The 17537-nt window shown below is 40.5% G+C and overlaps 1 protein-coding gene across 1 annotated transcript in view; it reads right to left on the reverse strand.

Annotated features, from left to right (window-relative positions):
• Positions 1-9700: 9700 nt before the first annotated feature.
• ATP6V1B1 (ATPase H+ transporting V1 subunit B1) overlaps positions 9701-17537 on the reverse strand; it is an 89356-nt gene continuing 81519 nt past the window's right edge. Inside the window, exons 8-14 of the mRNA XM_063457564.1 lie at positions 15123-15220; positions 14840-14963; positions 12931-13081; positions 12517-12599; positions 11723-11827; positions 11277-11406; positions 9701-9987 (exon numbers count right to left, since the gene is read on the reverse strand). Coding sequence (XP_063313634.1) covers positions 9815-9987; positions 11277-11406; positions 11723-11827; positions 12517-12599; positions 12931-13081; positions 14840-14963; positions 15123-15220 — 864 coding nt within the window. The 3' untranslated portion in view covers positions 9701-9814. The remainder of the gene's footprint in view (positions 9988-11276; positions 11407-11722; positions 11828-12516; positions 12600-12930; positions 13082-14839; positions 14964-15122; positions 15221-17537) is intronic.

Here is a 17537-nt window from a genome sequence, read left to right on the forward strand (position 1 = left end):
TCCCCCCGGCCCCCACCCCTGAGCAGTGGGTGGGGGCCATAAATAAAAATTGGGGGGGGGACCTACTGTCCCCCCCCCCGGCCCCCATCCCTGAGCAGCGGGTGGGAGCCCTAAATAAAATGTAAACCCCCCAGGTGACTAGGGGTCCCCAAACCCTAAAAATAATGAGGGGGGACCCTTATCTGAATACCTGTACTTAATCCACCAACCAGAGTGTTATGAGTCAAATTTCGCAGCGTGGGAAAATTCCAAAGAAGAACTTTCCCACGCTGTGTAAAATGACACAGAGCACTCTGATTGGTTAGCTTGAAATCCATCCAAGCAGAGTGCTTTTCCCACGCTGTGTAATTTGACTCATAACACTCTGATTGGTTGATTAAGTAACCAATCAGAGTGTTAAGAGTCAAATTACACAGGGTGGGAAAATCCCAAATAACTATCCCATGCTGTGTAAAATGACACAGAGCACTCTGATTGGTGGATTTCAAGCCAACCAATCAGAGTGCTGTGACAGGTAAATGTAGAGACTTACCTGTCAGTCTCTTCATTTACCTGTCAGAGCACTCTGATTGGATGGCTTAAACCCACCAATCAGAGTGCTCCGAGCCTAATTTTTATAAGCCTTCCCCCGCCCTGCCTCAGTCTGCGCGGAGCCCTCCATGGGTGAAAATGTATTTTTTATATTGCGGTTGTTTTTTTGTTTTTTTTAAAGTGCGTCGGTTATTATGGATTTTTATTTTGCCGTTTTTTGGGCTGAAAAAAGAAGAGTTTAGAAGAAAGAAGACATCAAATGGTAAGTCTATTTTTTTTTTACAGGTATTTAGATAAGGTTCCCCCTCATTATTTTAGGATGAGGGGGGTAGGTAGGGGTTATTTGTTTGGGGCGAGGGGCGTGACTAGGGGTTTGGGGACCCCTAGTCACCTGGGGGGGTTACATTTATATTTAGGGCCCCCACCCACCCAGGGGTGGGGGCCGGGGGGGAGGACAGTAGGTCCCCCTTCCTTATTGTTATTTAGAGCCCCCACCCGCCGTGCAGGGGTAAGGGCTGGGGGGTAGGACATTAGGTCCCGTCCCCCAATTTTTATTTATGGTCCCCACCCACCGCTCAGGGGTGGGGTCCGGGGGATGAGGACATTAGGTGTCCCCCCCCCAATTTTAATTTATGGCCCCCACCCACCGCTCAGGGGTAGGGGCCGGGGGGAGGAGGATAGTAGGTCTCCCCACACATTCTTATTTGTGGCCCCCACCCACCGCGCAGGGGTGGGGGCCGGGGGGAGGACAGTAGGTCCCCCCCAAATTCTTATTTATGGCCCCCACCCACCACTCAGGGGTGGGGGCCGGGAGGGAGGACAATAGGTGTCCCCCCTTATTGATATTTAGGGCCCCCACCCACCGCTCAGGGGTGGAGGCCGGGGGGGACTATAGGTCCCCTTTATTGATATTTAGGGACCCCACCCACTGCTCAGGGGTGGGGGCCGGGGGGGGGGGCAATAGTTCCTTCCTTATTGATATTTAGGGACCCCACCCGCTGCTCAGGTGTGGGGGCCGTGGGGGGCAATAGGTCCCCCCTTTAGTTTTAAAGCCCCCACTTGCGCAACTTGGGTGGGGGCTCAGGAGTGGGGAATGTTTTTGTTTTTTTAACAGTGAGCAGCCACTCGCGAGTAGGGGCATAATTTAATAATACTAAGTAACCGGCTTATATAGAGGCTGAGTCACATGCTGCACTGGCCAATCACAGCCATGCCATTAGTAGGCATGGCTGTGATGGCTTCTAAGGCCACACGAGTCAAACGCTTGATGGTTGGTTGCCCTGCAACCTTTCAAAATGCGTCATTAAATCGCCGAACACCGAACTTCAACCCGAACATACAGTGATATGTCCGTGTTCGGGCCTGGGGTCCAAAAAACTTAATGTTCGGGTTCGCTCAACTCTACCTACAACTAGTAGCACAAATGCTTTAACTTGTGTGGTGTATGCTAAGGGTTTATTGTTTGTTGTCTGTAAACCCTCCATACTGCTTGCAACAACACAAACTTAGTTCCAGTACTGTGGAGCTGTTGTGGGTCTCCAAATAGATTACACCAAATCAGAAAACTTGAATATCGACATTTGCTTGGCTTTATTACTACTAAAAAAAAAACGCTTTCCTTTTCACTAGTAAATGTAAATAACTGGGCATCTGGTTAACCAGCTTTTTGCCTCAAGTTCCTCCATATGGCTACACACTGAATGAACTAAAATGGCGTGACTTTCAATATCTCTCGTGGTTAGTAAGAAGAACACCATAAAATGACTCTCCTCCTGAAAATGAAATACATATTCCAGACATTTCCAGTCCAAATCCCACAGGTAGATGACATCTTTAGAAGGCAATATAAGGTACCTTATTTGGAATGAAAGATCTCCCAGATTGCTTATTACCAATTGATCATTCCTGATGTTGAAGGGGATCTGGCCCTTCCAGACCTGGAAAAATATTATTTCTCTATTTATCTTTCTTGAGGCGTGGCCTGCAGTGTATATTCCCAAAACAAACATTGTGTTGCCCTAGAGAATGCTTTCATAGACAGTTTATCTGCTCTTCCTTGGCTGGGATTGCCTCATTTACAAAATTCTCAGGTTCGTAACACTTTTATGGAAGCCACCATTTGGTGCAAGATGAGCTTGAAAAACGTATTAAGTACTGTACCTAGCCCTGTAGTGTATTTTGGATTTGTGCTGCCCTAGGCACAACCAAATTCGGGCACCCCCCAAATCTAAATTTGCCCCCCCCCCAATACGTGTCAAGGCCACTTTTTTGACTGACAGATACAGGCCCTTATTGATGCATGCACTGACATACACTCAATTGCAGATACACATTTATTGGCACACACATACAGTCATTGGCACACACACTGTTTAACCAACACACACTTTCACTGACAGACACACACTGCCACACACTCACAGACATACCCATCCTCACTGATTTGACACACTCTGACAGACACACACTTTCACTCACTCACAGACACGCACTGACAGCTACACTCACTCACAGACGCACAGAACGTGAGAGAGCAAGAAGAGCGGAGGACAGCGCTTCCTTGCCACCTGGCTAGAATATTGGTAGTTTAACACCTCGGGGAGGGGCCCTAAGAAGGACAGCCCCAAACATGAGGCAAACAAGGCATTTGTTTGGGAGCTTGGGGTGGCATTTTTTGGCACCCCCCTGAAAGTGCCGCCCTAGGCAAATGCCTTGTTTGCCTTGTGGTAAATACAGCCCTGACCTAGCCCTCTCCGGTATGATCCAGACAACTGAGGGGGATCATGGAAGTGTCTACTATGTCTTACAGGCAAGCAGCACTTTCTTACCTCCCCTGACGGGTCGTTGCCTCTGCTCACTCCATGCCACCATGCCTTCATTTTCACAACTTTTTGCACATCATCAGGTGTTTCTGAACAGCACTTCTTCAATCTCAAACTGACATTTCTTGAGTCAGTCTTCGAGGCCTTACCTGCTCTCTTCCCATCTTATTCATATAGAAGATGCTTGTGGTAAATTGATTCATTATTTTACCTTCATGCACGGCTATGTGAGCATAGGTTCTACTGGCTTGAATATACCTACTCCAAGAGGCAGAACAACTTCTAGGCCAAGAGTGACCTACCTTCTTCCATAGCCATTAGATTGGGAACCATCATACTGTATTTAGCTGTATAATTTTTCAGAGGATTGTATATACGTTACCCATTCACTTGCTAGTGAAATACTTCATGCTTTCTGGTTGAAGACTGCTAATGTTTGTATTTTTCTCTGTAAATATTTGGCTCCATGTCCAATCACATGTTGCCTGGTGAGGCTTGTCGTACGTCGTATCTCAGACTTCTGTTATGTACTGCTTTTTCAATAAACTTTATTGACTATGAAATTAACATGGTTCAGGATTATATTCAGGATGTGCACTGCCGTGAGTTGGATAAACCCTATCCCCACACCCCACAGCCTAGTGTTATAGGAAGAATAGTTCAAAAACATCTGGTAAGTTAAGTGTTTGTTTAATATAAACCATATGTTGCACGGTGCCTAGCCTTGGTACCACAGTCAGCTTAGGTCTAAATATGTCACTGTTCTGGTTATGTCTGGTTGTAGGATTTTCTGTCCTTTAACAAATTATTTGTCAGCCTCCATTACATTACTAAGCTCTATTCATATTGTTTCATAAAGGCTTGAAAGCACAGGCCAGGAAAGTATTTTTATAACATCGGTGCTTATAGTGTCCCTTTAACATAGTTTGTAAACTGGTCATGTACAAGGACTTTGGATCCCAATCTCTTATTAACTGACTACAGTTGTGACTTTTATGTGAAGGTGCTGCAGAGCCCCAGCCCCCAGAAAGTTGTACTTCTCTAAACCCATTTCCAAAGAAGATGTTCAAACCTCAAACGACTAAACAACTGCTAGTCAGATCACTTTCATTTCTGTAAAAATGTGCCAATTAAATCTTGTTCTTATGATAGTTGGGTCCCATCAACACTTCATATGAAAATCATATTGTTTTCACTGTGTCCCACAAGATGTGATGGGTAACTCCAATACAGAAGTGTAAGTTAATGGAGGGGGAACTGAGATAGAAAGTAATATATGGCCTTTTTAACATCTTTGTGATCACAGCTTTTAGGAGATATATTGCAACAAAACTTTCTCTAAATAGATTGACGTATTAGTCCTGATTATAACAATGCCCAGTGTGTTTAGGATTTACTTGCATTTTACAGAACATTGTAAGGAGATGGTAATCATTTTAAATCTCCACCTTTGTAACCTTTGGTCTGCTAAGACTTAAACTTCAATAACAGACACAGAATCCAAAATGGTGTCACAAAAGTACATATTTGCAGGAAGTAGACACCCCAAAGGTTTTCATTTAAGAGCATTTTGATACTTTTATTTAGCCATTTCATCATTCACATCTTTCAGATCTGCTGGCTAGATTATATTAGTTATCATGTTTTTTTTTTCTTCTTCTCATATATCATTTATATGTGGAACATCACACACAGGGTAAAGATTCAAAGTAAATTCGAATAGAATTTCATATTTTAGGCCATAGTAGCTGAAGTGAAAGCATTTGGCTATTTTTACTTTATTGTATTTAGAAAAAGGTGTGCTATACCTTTAGAATACTTTGCAATATATAAACATATATACAATGCAAAACAATGCAATAAAAGTGCACTATAAAGTGCAATACACATAATTGTGTCAGAACTATTTTTTGTGTAAAATCCAACCAGTGCACTTTGTGGTCAGGTGATAAGACAAAGAGCACTTACTCTCTTATAGCCTGAAGAAAGGAACTGTTTAGTATACATTTCCAGGTATGGGTAGTGTCAGATACATGAAAACAAAAGAAAAAAATAATAGTGTAATTCTGTGATACAAATTGAAAATAGATAAGAGAATCAGGCAACTCACAAGGGGAGAGCAGTGAACGTCTGCTCAAACTTTAACAGCTCAAGTATCCTATGACCATTACCACAATGTGACAGGCAGGACGGCAACTGGATAAGTAAGTCTTTTATTGGTAAAATAGAATATACAAAGGATAACGAGCTCTATTGCTATGTGATTGTTAGGGTCACTTGTCCTGGTAAGGAGGACATTCAGAAGGCTATGCCTGTGAGGCATCCACAAAAAAACCTGGATTGTTTCTAAATACACTTTACATTGTACAGTGTATTCCTTTGGTCAACAATTACATAAATACACAATAACCACTACATTCATTGTACCTTATTGGTCACTAAGAAGTTAATGATTGTCACTGTCCATCTCTCTAAGTGATCTTATTTAGAGATCTTAATATCAAATCTAAGATTGACATGTCAATGAATAAATATGGCATATGTTGAAAACCTTACCACTCAAAAATATGATTTGTCCTCTTTTCAGATCTTGCAAGTCTCCAGTGATGTGCAATGCACTCTAGACCCATCCACTCCCACCGTCTCCTCCTGTGATTTCATACCTCACAATATTGCGAGCTATACACAGACAGACTCTGAGTACGTTCACAAGAGGCCCAAGCTATCTTGTAATAGAGAACAGCTACACGCTTAGATTCACAAATACGTGAAGACACAAATTTTCAGTAAACATAGTTTAGAAAAATATATAACTACAACTTGCAAAAGATTCTGTGCACACAAGAGGCACACATATGCACACACTGCACACAATCTCAGCACACATTCAGAAAACAGAATCAGAACAAACAGTACAGAAATGAGCCAGTTGGTGTGCTGCAAATGAAGTAGATAATATAATATAAGTATATATTTCGCAGTACGCTGAGAGGAGCATCTTCTTGCCTTTTAGATCACAGATCAAGTAAAAAGAAGTAACACATAGAATGGAAAACAGGAGGAGCAGTAAAAATAATCTATATTTAAATACTATAAATTTATCTTAAATATATAAGAAATATATATCGCACAGTTCTCTCTTTATGGGTGGATAAAATCAACATTTAGTGACTGTCCGCTAACCACCAATCATCGTTTTTTTTTTCTAATCAATATCTCGTTTTTTGGCGCCCCTGTTGGGGGTCTATGTAGCCGAACTGGACAAATAACGGCCGCCGCTTCATTTTTCAAGTTCAGTTAATTCGGCCTTAAATTTTGAATTTACTCTGAATTCCCAACAAATAACACAGTTTCTATTACGTATTTTATTTCCACTAGTTCACTGTTGTTCAACATATAAAGGTATATCTTCATTGTAAATGTTCCTTAATGTCCTAAATCCCTACTGCCATGCTAATCGGCTCCATTCTACAACCGGTCAATACATGTTTTTCGTTTTAAATTTACATTATAGAGCATAGCCTTCCATCTACCTTACTTGTTCACAGCATAAACAATATTTATTTTTCACATTTTGTAAAATCCTCAAAAATAAAACCTACTGCAGTCTCTGTAAGCATCTTTATATTTTTATGTCCATCTCCCGAAGTGCTTTGAATGACTGAAAGGGGTAAAAAAATAAAGGCGCAACAAATATTTAAAATTAGAGATGTGCATGGGCAAAAAATGTGGTTCGGTTTGGCACTTCCGAAGCATTCGAATGTCCGAATTGCCGAAATTCATCCAAATTTAAATTCAGACCGAATCGAATTGCACATGTCTATTTAAAATACAGATATTCATATACTAAAAATCCTTGAGTGAAAAAGATGCACCTATACCGTATAATAGCCCACAAAGACACACACACTCTTACAATCAGAAACTTACAGTGAGGGAAAAAAATATTTGATCCCCTGCTGATTTTTAATGTTTGTTCAGTGACAAAGAAATAATCAGTCTATAATTTTTATGGAAGGTGTATTTTAACAGTGAGAGATAGAATAACAAAAAAATAAAATATTCAGAAAAAAGCATGTCAAAAAAGTTATAAATGGATTTGCATATCAATGAGTGAAATGAGTATTTGATCCCCTATCAATCAGCAAGATTTCTGGCTCCACAGGTAACAAGCTGAAATTAGAAACATTCTCTTAAAGGGAGTGCTCCTAATCTCAGCTCGTTACCTGTATAAAAGACACCTGTCCACAGAAATCAATCATTCAATCAATCAATCGATTCCAAACTCTCCACCATGGCCAAGACCAAATAGCTGTCCAAGGATGTCAGGGACAAGATTGTAGACCTACACAAGGCTGGAATGGGCTACAAGACCATCGCCAAACAGCTTGGTGAGAAGGTGACAACAGTTGGTGCGATTATTCGCAAATGGAAGAAATACAAAATAACTGTCAGTCTCCCTCGGTCTGTTGCTCCATGCAAGATCTCACCTCGTGGATTTTCAATGATCATGAGAACGGTGAGGACTCGGCCCAGAACTACACGGGAGGATCTTGTTAATGATCTCAAGGCAGCTTGGACCATAGTCACCAAGAAAACAATTGGTAACACACTATGCCGTGAAGGACTGAAATCCAGCAGTGCCCACCATGTCCCCACGCACTAGAAAGCACATGTACAGGCTCGTCTGAAGTTTGCCAAGGAACATCTGAATGATTCAGAGGAGAACTGGGTGAAAGTGTTGTGGTTGGATGAGACCAAAATCGAGCTCATTGGCATCAACTCAAATCACTGTGTTTGGAGGTGGAGGAATGCTGCCTATGAACCCAAGAACACCATCCCAGCTGTCAAACATGGAGGTGGAAACATTATGCTTTGGGGGTGTTTTTCTGCTAAGGGGACAGGAGAACTGCACCGTATCAAAGGGACAATGGACGGGGCCACATACCGTCAAATCTTGGGTGAGAACCTCCTTCCCTCAGTAAGGGCATTGAAAATGGGTTGTGAATGGATATTCCAGCATGGCAATGACCCAAAACACACAGCCAAGGCAACAAAGGAGTAGCTCAAGAAGAAGCACATTAAGGCCCTGCAGTGGCCTAGCCAGTCTCCAGACCTTAATACAGTAGAGAATCCATGGAGGGAGCTGAAGGTTCGAGTTGCCAAACGTCAGCCTCGAAACCTTAATGACTTGGAGAGGATCTGCAAAGAGGAGTGGGACAAATCTCTCCTGAGATGTGTGCAAACCTGGTGGCCAACTACAAGAAACGTCTGACCTCTGTGATTGCCAACAAGGGTTTTTCTACCAAGTACTAAGTCGAAGGGGTGAAATACTTATTTCACTCATTGACATATAACTTTTTTGACATGCGTTTTTCTGGATTTTTTTTTTTTTTGTTATTCTGTCTTTCACTATTAAAATACACCTACCATTAAAATTATAGACTGATCATTTCTTTATCAGTGGGCAAACATTCAAAATCAGCAGGGGATCAATACTTTTTCCCCTCACTGTACATACTTAGTTATGATTGCACTTGTATATTTGCACTAAGTGAATAAGTGGTTTTATATCACAATTTTTAAAGATATTTCGCACCTTTTTTTCTGATATATATATATATATATAGAACTGTCTAAATAATGCTTGTAAGGCACACGTACAAAAGTGCTTTATAAAAAGATAGATAAAATAGATAATTTAATAAAAGGGCAAAAGTACAGGAGATCATTTGCCTGGATTTTGAGCTTCACAGATGGGGGATGCCAATGAAAAATCAATTCAAGGAGCTTTTCCTAAACCTATCCAGGGCCAGTTCAATTTAAACATGCTTTTGGTACAGGGGCTCATATACATTTGCATCAAGATTAATAAAAAATATATAAGAGACCCCTCACAATATACTAATGTTTTAATTCATTGAATGGCACAGAAAAGTAAATACTAATGTCCAAAATCAGAATAATGTGCAATGACGCGGTGGGTATTACCTACGGCTTTGCTTTACATACCACTTCTGTTTTGTGTGAACTACCCGGGCTGTCTTTGGCCACATGAGAGAAACAGGTGGAGGCAAATTCATAGCTTTCAGATTACCAATAAATCCTGTTATGTTCATTGACTTCAATGTTTTAATCAATTTCCTTTGGGACACGTTTCAGAATAATTGGAGCGTCATGAAACGTGTCCAGCCAGACACAACTTCTGTCTCGCACGGTGGATGTGAGAAGAGAACGGACATTTGAGGAACTTGATTCACAGCCATTAAGAGCACTTAAACGATTAACTCAATATTTCCATAGACGCTACAGTCAACTGGCTTTTAGACAACCAAGGAAATGAAACGTTTCATATTGTTCAAATTTTCAAAGCATTTAATAACCAGACAAGTACACATTTAAAAATAAATATTATGTTTATGGATATTGCAGATACACTCTGCTGGCCTGTTATGGGGCAGTTACTGTTTTTTGGCAGAGGAGGAACTGTCGCCCAAGGGTGCTCTAGATTCTCTAGGGTAGAACTCGTTCAGCATGGCCTCTGGAATACGCTTTAACAGTTCCTTGGGAAAGATACGCAGGAGTTGCCACCCAATGTCCAGCGACTCAAAGATTGTTCGATTATCATAAGCACCTAAAAGACAACAATCAGCATAATATATGAGTGAAACCTCAAAATGTATGGTATGGAAATCTTCAAAAAATCTAAAGTATACTGCTGTGTCAACATATAGCAAGCTCCCAAAGTACCCAGCAGAGAATTACAAGCTTTCTATGTGAAGGAGTAGGAGAGCATCTTCTAATTCTCCTTCATCAGTGGTCTTTAGAAAAGATTAAAGACCCCAGCAAACTATAATTTAGCATCAAACTGATGGAATAATGAATCAACCAGAATGGAGCAATGATAGCTTAGATTTAATGCGTCATCATATTAAACGCCAATGGTTGCTGACTCACAACTTGTGAATTCACTTCAAGCGGAGCCCGGGTGGGTCCATAAAAATGCTGTACATCACTATTTTCAACATGTTTCAGAGAAGGGAGATAACTTATCAGCAAGCTTTCCAGTGAACAGGGAAATATAACTCATTTTTAAATCAGGAGTTCTAATTGGCCTCACATTCCACGCCCTTAAGGGTAAAAAGGTATTGTGACGTAAGCTCCCATGCCATGGACTTTTGGTGATACATGAAGGCCAGCCTCCTGTACACAGAATATGGGCCTGGTCCCAAGAGCCTCCAAAAGGTGCAGATTCTCTCATCAGGGTGCTATATGGACAGTGAGGTCATTCGTGACGAGCTTTCCACAGATATATATAGTGTGGGGGTACAGTCCAGGGTAAGGTTGTTCTGTCGGACATCTTGTGTCCTGTGCTTGAAGGAATGTGAAGACACATCAGGGGTCTGATTGTGTTAGCTGGGGATAAGGCAATCAAGTCCTTAGACAAGGTGGTGCCAGGTAGGGACAATTGTGCTATACATTATATTGTATGGAGTACCACATGCAGAGGCAGTCAACATTGCAATGTATAAATAGCTGTGTGCTGTGCAATTAAGGTCGTTCTACCCCCTACTTTCAAACTCGTCTAATGTGTAGGGGAAATTATTTAGTAAAGCTATAATCACTTGCTCAACAGGAAAGAGGGTCTCCAGAGCTATATTTACTGCAGCCTGGTCTGGTGGGAGGGGTCCTCAAAGACCCCAGTCAAACTTCATCAAGTGGGTCTGAAGTGCTCTAGAGACCCCTGGTAGCAGCTAGGAAGCTGACCTGGCAGAGGTCAGAATACAGGAGCTCTGTCACAGATACCACCAATGGAATTCACAGGGAATAACAGGTATATATGTTTAGTTTTGTGGTTCTTTTTTTCATAATCGGCCATATAGATTGAGATTTTATGTGCAGCTTTTTGTCCTGGATGCTCACCTTGAGCAATAAACTGCTTCTCAAACTTCTGCAGAAACTCCAGGTAGAGGAGATCATCAGAGGACAAAGCTTCTTCACCGACCACAGCTTTCATTGCCTGGACATCCTTCCCAATAGCATAGCAGGCATACTGTTCAAACATAATGAAATACTGTTACTTACAGAGTTCTGTTATACTTAATGGCGTGCAATACGCACATACAATATAAACATCACTGGTTTCTTGATAGCTTTAGAATAAAAACATTTGGTTTTTTTTCAGCCTAATGCAAAATCAGTGCTTCCTTGTACCATGCTAAGCAATAGTTGGTCGTGTCAATGCTGCAGCTGTGAAGCTCAGCACTTAGCTCATAGCTTTTAATTATGGTAGTGGGAACCCTTGGGCTAAAAATTCTCAAGAGAGGTCTTGTTAATGACAGCAATATCAAAGAAGATTTTGTGCTTACCAGCTGGTTGGAGACATCTCCGTGGTCTTTCCGTGTCATACCTTCTCCAATGGCAGACTTCATGAGACGGGATAGAGAAGGCAGGACGTTGATTGGAGGATAGATCTGGAAATTAATATATTATTGTATAGTATGTGAGATGATACCCATACCAAGTTAGGGTGCACACAGTATTGTAAAACCATGAGGCACAGCTTTGTACCCTGTGCACTTCATTTACAGTTAGATAGGATTAGTGTTATTTTAGGGTTAGGGAGTTTTGATGTCAAGGTGTTAATATCATCTAGGTGAAATTCTTCTAATCCCAAACACTAGACTTGTGCACGGTGAGAAATTTCAGTTCTGTTGAGGGAAAATTGTTTAAGGCAGCCGAAATTCGATTAGGATGTCAGTATCGCTCAGCGAATGTTGACTCAGGAACCAAATCAGAAGACCAAGCCAAAAAAGCATAAAAATGAACCAATCAGTGTACTTCAAAATATATACATAATAACCATCTGCAGCATTGCACATTTCTGTTAGTCCGGAATTTGGGGTACACATATATAACATGGCTGTGAAAAGGGCTGTCTTTGGATGCGGTGGAGAATGATTTTACATAAAATCAGGGGCCAGTACTTAAAGACTTTAGGCAACAGATTTCTTTGGTGTGTTGTGGTTTTGTTGTTTAGAATACTGTAAAAGAGTTGTTCTCTGCTAGTTATATCCTCAATATATACAACTATAGAAGACTAGCTGACCAACCATACACATGATCTGAGTCTGTATACCGGTCAATATGAGAACCTACTGACCTGTCTGTTATGGAGCTGCCGGTCTACATAAATTTGTCCTTCTGTAATGAAGCCAGTCAAGTCGGGAATGGGGTGAGTAATATCTGCCAGAAAAAAAATACATCTCGTTAGAAACAAAAGTATTAACACTTGGGCTAAATTACAAGTATTAAAACAATTCTGTTTATATTTTCAGAATGTTGGAAAATTATGAAAAAAATTATTTATTGATTTAACCTTGTAAGAATTCCAAGTTGCGTCTGTCATTGATGAGGATGTTGTGACACTAGCTGCCACTACTACATTTAAATCTCTTCTATACTGATAAACATTATTATATACACCGTGCTGAAAATAACCTGAGAATAAATAAAATAAAAGTTATAAAAATAGTTTAAGGTATATTTGTGTTGTTTTTCAAAGAGCATAACTCACCATCATTGGGCATGGTAAGAATAGGGATCTGCGTGATGGATCCACTTCTACCTTCCACTCTCCCAGCTCGCTCGTAGATAGTGGCCAAGTCAGTGTACATGTACCCAGGGAAACCACGTCTACCCGGGACTTCCTCTCGAGCCGCTGAAACCTATAAAGGGAATGGACATAATACAATATGGAAAAAGACGCAACTAAGCAGAATTGTAAAAAGAAAATCTGCTATTTGGCTGGGTTGGATTTTTTTTTCTAATATAGGCAGTTTAACTGTGAAGAAATAATAATAAAAAATTTAAAAAAATAAAAAATGTTACACAATTTTCTTTATTTCACTTGAAAGAGAATTGTCAAAAATGTTAGATTTGCTTCAAATATTTATTTTTAAATAAAACACTAGTAATATAGGATAAAGTGTACACAAGTTTCTGGGAATATGTTTTATTCTTGAATTTTAAAAAGGGTGGGACAATTAATTTGAGTCGTTTTGCATTCAACTCTAACATACATAAAATATGGTTATATGTATAAATGTGCTATATTTTAAAGTAATTTCTACTGCAATGGAGAGAATATATTATCCTCTAGCTCATCTTTCTGGAGGTCATCTAAGGCCTAATAAAGGTACCAACTGGTTTCACTTTGTAAGCACAATGTACAAAGTACATTTTTACGGACCTTAGGTTGGACTTAAACAAGTTAGTCAGTAGGGGTAGCCAGCTAACATTCTTATATTGCTTCCAGGAATAGAAGCTCACAATTTCAAATGACAATAACAGTACATAATAATAAGCTGGGGACGTTCTGAAAATGCTTATATACACATTATTAATTCCTTTCAAAAAATAAAAAATACCAGGTCTGTGGAACAAGTTATTGAAGTGTAGGAAGATCTTACGTGTATGCAAGATATTTGACTTTGTTCTAAAATATTTTACATACCTCTGGTCCGGTTTGATCAGTTTTACCAGAAATGCGAGTGAGTATGCAAGAACGTAAGCTATCTGGGTCACTATTCCACTCTTTTACAAAAACACTAAACAAAGACAAGATAGAGGTACAAACCAACATGTCTGGTGGTCTTGTCAAGATTTAGAACCCATTTGGACAGCCATTCAGGCAGTTATTTAATCCCTAATGAGTAACAACATTATAATTACAAATTACAAATGTTCTTCTTCATTTGTCAGCCACCTCCGTTTCTTCTTCTAAAAAAAATCTGCTTTAAGGTATAATTTTATTGCTGTTTCAGAGTCCACCCCTCTAACTAAAGAAGTGATTTAGCACCACATTTGTTGACATGGATAAGCGGAGTGAAGGAATGCTGAACTCTCGAGCTTTAGAAAATTGCCCAATCATTGAAAGTGCTACATTGTAGTCTCTCTTAGGCAGGTTTTAAAATCTGAGTTTACGTCAACTTCACTTTCATTTCATCTCATGGAAGTCAGTAACCTTCTAGGCAAGAGGACTTAATGGGTTATTAAACTAAGGTGACAATTAAGTGAATTTCACATTTAAGGCCAGGATAGCTGAACTGAAAGTATAGGTTAGACAGGTTTTCCAGTTTAACTATTTTAGCCAAAAATATGAATTTCAATTCACTTTGAATTCTCACTTTAGTGAATAGCTCTGGATGTTTTTTATTTTTGTAATTCGTTTGCACAAACTTTGTATTGTTAGTGTTTGTTGGGTTTTTTTTTTCCGTTTTTTTTTCAGTACGTTTAAGATACATATTTCTATTTTTTCTTTTCTAGTTTTTTGTCTTTTCTAATTATGCATGTGTTCATAAATTGAAAACTGAAATAAAAGAATTAAAACCAAAATGAATAAATAAATAAAGGAAAAATATTCTATTATAATCAAAGTCCTAAAAGGGTCACATAGCCCTTTAGATCCCCAAGATATTATTTACCTCACGTAGAGCCTCAGCGTAGGAGCTCATGTCAGTCAGGATGACCAACACGTGCTTCTCACATTGATACGCCAAGTATTCTGCTTCAGTCAGAGCAAGACGGGGGGTGATGATCCTTTCAATTCTGTAAGAAAAAAATATATGCCATGAAGGCATTTATTCTATGATATAATACACAGTGTCAGGCTGAAGCATAAAAAGCCAGCAGTTATTGTGCACAGTTACAATGACCCATTGGTGGCTAGTGAATACTCAACTTGCACACCTCCTCTCTAATACTTACGTTGGATCGTTAGCAAGATTCAGGAAGAGGCAAACATTGTCCATTGACCCATTCTCTTCAAAGTCTGACTTGAAGAATCGAGCAGTCTCCATGTTCACCTAGTGACAAGGAATATGAAAATAGATTCAGGTCTGGAGAAGGGATGCCTGTGTTTGGGATAACTTATGAAGATGATACTGAGGGTTAAGAGGAACTTGAAGTTTAGAAGGTATTTGGAGTTAGGGGATACTTAGAGTAGGTGTTAGCATTTTATTCAACTTTAGTTTACAAAGCACCAGTGTTTGGCACAGGACTAAACAAAAACTTCCATGCAAACCATGACGTGTATTTCCAAGGTTTCTCAAACATCACAACTTTTTTATGCCTGCTTAAAGGACCACTATAGTGCCAGGAAAACATACTCGTTTTCCTGGCACTATAGTGCCCTGAGGGTGCCCCCACCCTCAGGGTCCCCCTCCCGCCGGGCTCTAGGGGATTGAAGGGGTTAAACTTACCTCTTTCTCCAGCGCCGGGCGGGGGACTCTCCTCCTCCTCTCCTCCTCCTCGGCTGAATGCGCATGCGCGGCAGGAGCTGCGCGCGCATTCAGCCAGTCCATAGGAAAGCATTCACAATGCTTTCCTATGGACGCTGGCATCTTCTCACTGTGAAAATCACAGTGAGAAGCGCGGAAGCGCCTCTAGCGGCTGTCAGTGAGACAGCCACTAGAGGCTGGATTAACCCTATTATAAACATAGCTTTTCCTCTGAAACTGCTATGTTTATAGAAAAAAGGGTTAATCCTAGCTGACCTGGCACCCAGACCACTTCATTAAGCTGAAGTGGTCTGGGTGTTTATAGTGGTCCTTTAACCCCTTAAGGACACGTGACATGTCATGATTCCCTTTTATTCCAGAAGTTTGGTCCTTAAGGGGTTAAAGGAGAACTGATTTTAGCTCTATCAGGGTTATGCACTAAAGTCTGAATGGCCCTGAACCGAATGGGGCAAAGCCGCCCAGCTGCATACGGACCATTTGGACAGAATTCACCAATGTCCAGATCTTTGTAATTTGGCCGGATTTCAGATGAGATGAACTCCGCCGGACGACTGAAATCAGGGGCGAATGTGTCAAATCCAGGCTCAAAAAAATAAAACTGCAACCTGGATTTTAAAAAAAATCTGAACCGTCTGCGCGATGGCTGCGCTAGCAGCCTGTGAGCAAATATTTAAAAACCCTTGGAGGCTTGAAGGTTAATTATGCAGCGGCTGGGCAGAGCTTGCTACTCAGCCGCCACATGAAAAAAGTAAATAAATAAATAAATTATAATTAATTAGGGCCTCCATATGTTGGCATATGTAAGGGACAGGGACACTAGATATCCTCCTCTTATTCTATAGTCATGGGAAAAATAAAGCACACCCTCTAATAACAATAATTTGTTCCTTAGCAGTTCTTTAAATTAAGTCGTAATTCGATCATTTTTATCGGATTTTGTCGATTCGGATAATACAGATATAGTACAGAGCAGAGGAGAAATGAAACAATGTTTCAAAGTTTGCCATGACTTTGCCTTGTCTGAACCAGATAGTGATATTTGGTTGTTTTTTTTATAAATTGAAAGCAAAACAGACAATGAAAAAGGTTATAGGTGATATGTTATGTTTTGTTCGATAGTGTAAACTCCGGAGGAGGAACAGATCTCCGTTAACACTAGTGAGGTAATGTGAATAGTAGTCATATTTAGAACAATTGGTTCCTGTGTTTGACAAAGCTTGAATTAAATTATAATGTTTAATGATTAATTTAGTAAACAAGATTTCAACTGACTTAGACAAAAAACAGAAAAGTTAGGTACAAAAATGTAACTTTACGTAGACAGATAGGCACCCAGACCACTTCTGCTCAATGAAGCTGTGTGGGTGCCAGGTCTCCCTAGTTGTAACGCTGCAGCTGAAAACTGCTATGTGTACACTGCAGGGTTAATCCAGCCTCTAGTGGCTGTCTCCCTGACAGCCACTAGAGGCGCTTCTGCGATTCTCAGTGTGAAAATCGCATTGAACTCACGCAGCGAGAGTTCAGATCCCTATAGAAAAACATGGAGTATTGCTTTCCTATGGGCAAAGTGAATGCGCATTTGGCTCCACTCGGGAGCTGATTTCGGCGGGGGAGGAGAGGTCACCAGCGCCGAGGGAGCCCGGCGCTGGATTAAGGTAAGTGGCTGAAGGGGTTTTAAACCCTTCAGCCCAGCGGGAGGGGGGCCCTGAGGGAGGGGGACACACACCTAAAAACTTTATAGTGCCAGGAAAACTGGCTTGTTTTCCTGGCACTATAGTGCTCCTTTAACTTAGATATTATTGGGTATTTATTTTAAGATTACTTTTTGCATATTTATATACAAAACTTGTACCACACAATACAGCACCACCAGTGAAAGGAA

Source organism: Pelobates fuscus, chromosome 6 (genome assembly GCF_036172605.1).
Source record: "Pelobates fuscus isolate aPelFus1 chromosome 6, aPelFus1.pri, whole genome shotgun sequence".
Classification (NCBI taxonomy): domain Eukaryota; kingdom Metazoa; phylum Chordata; class Amphibia; order Anura; family Pelobatidae; genus Pelobates; species Pelobates fuscus.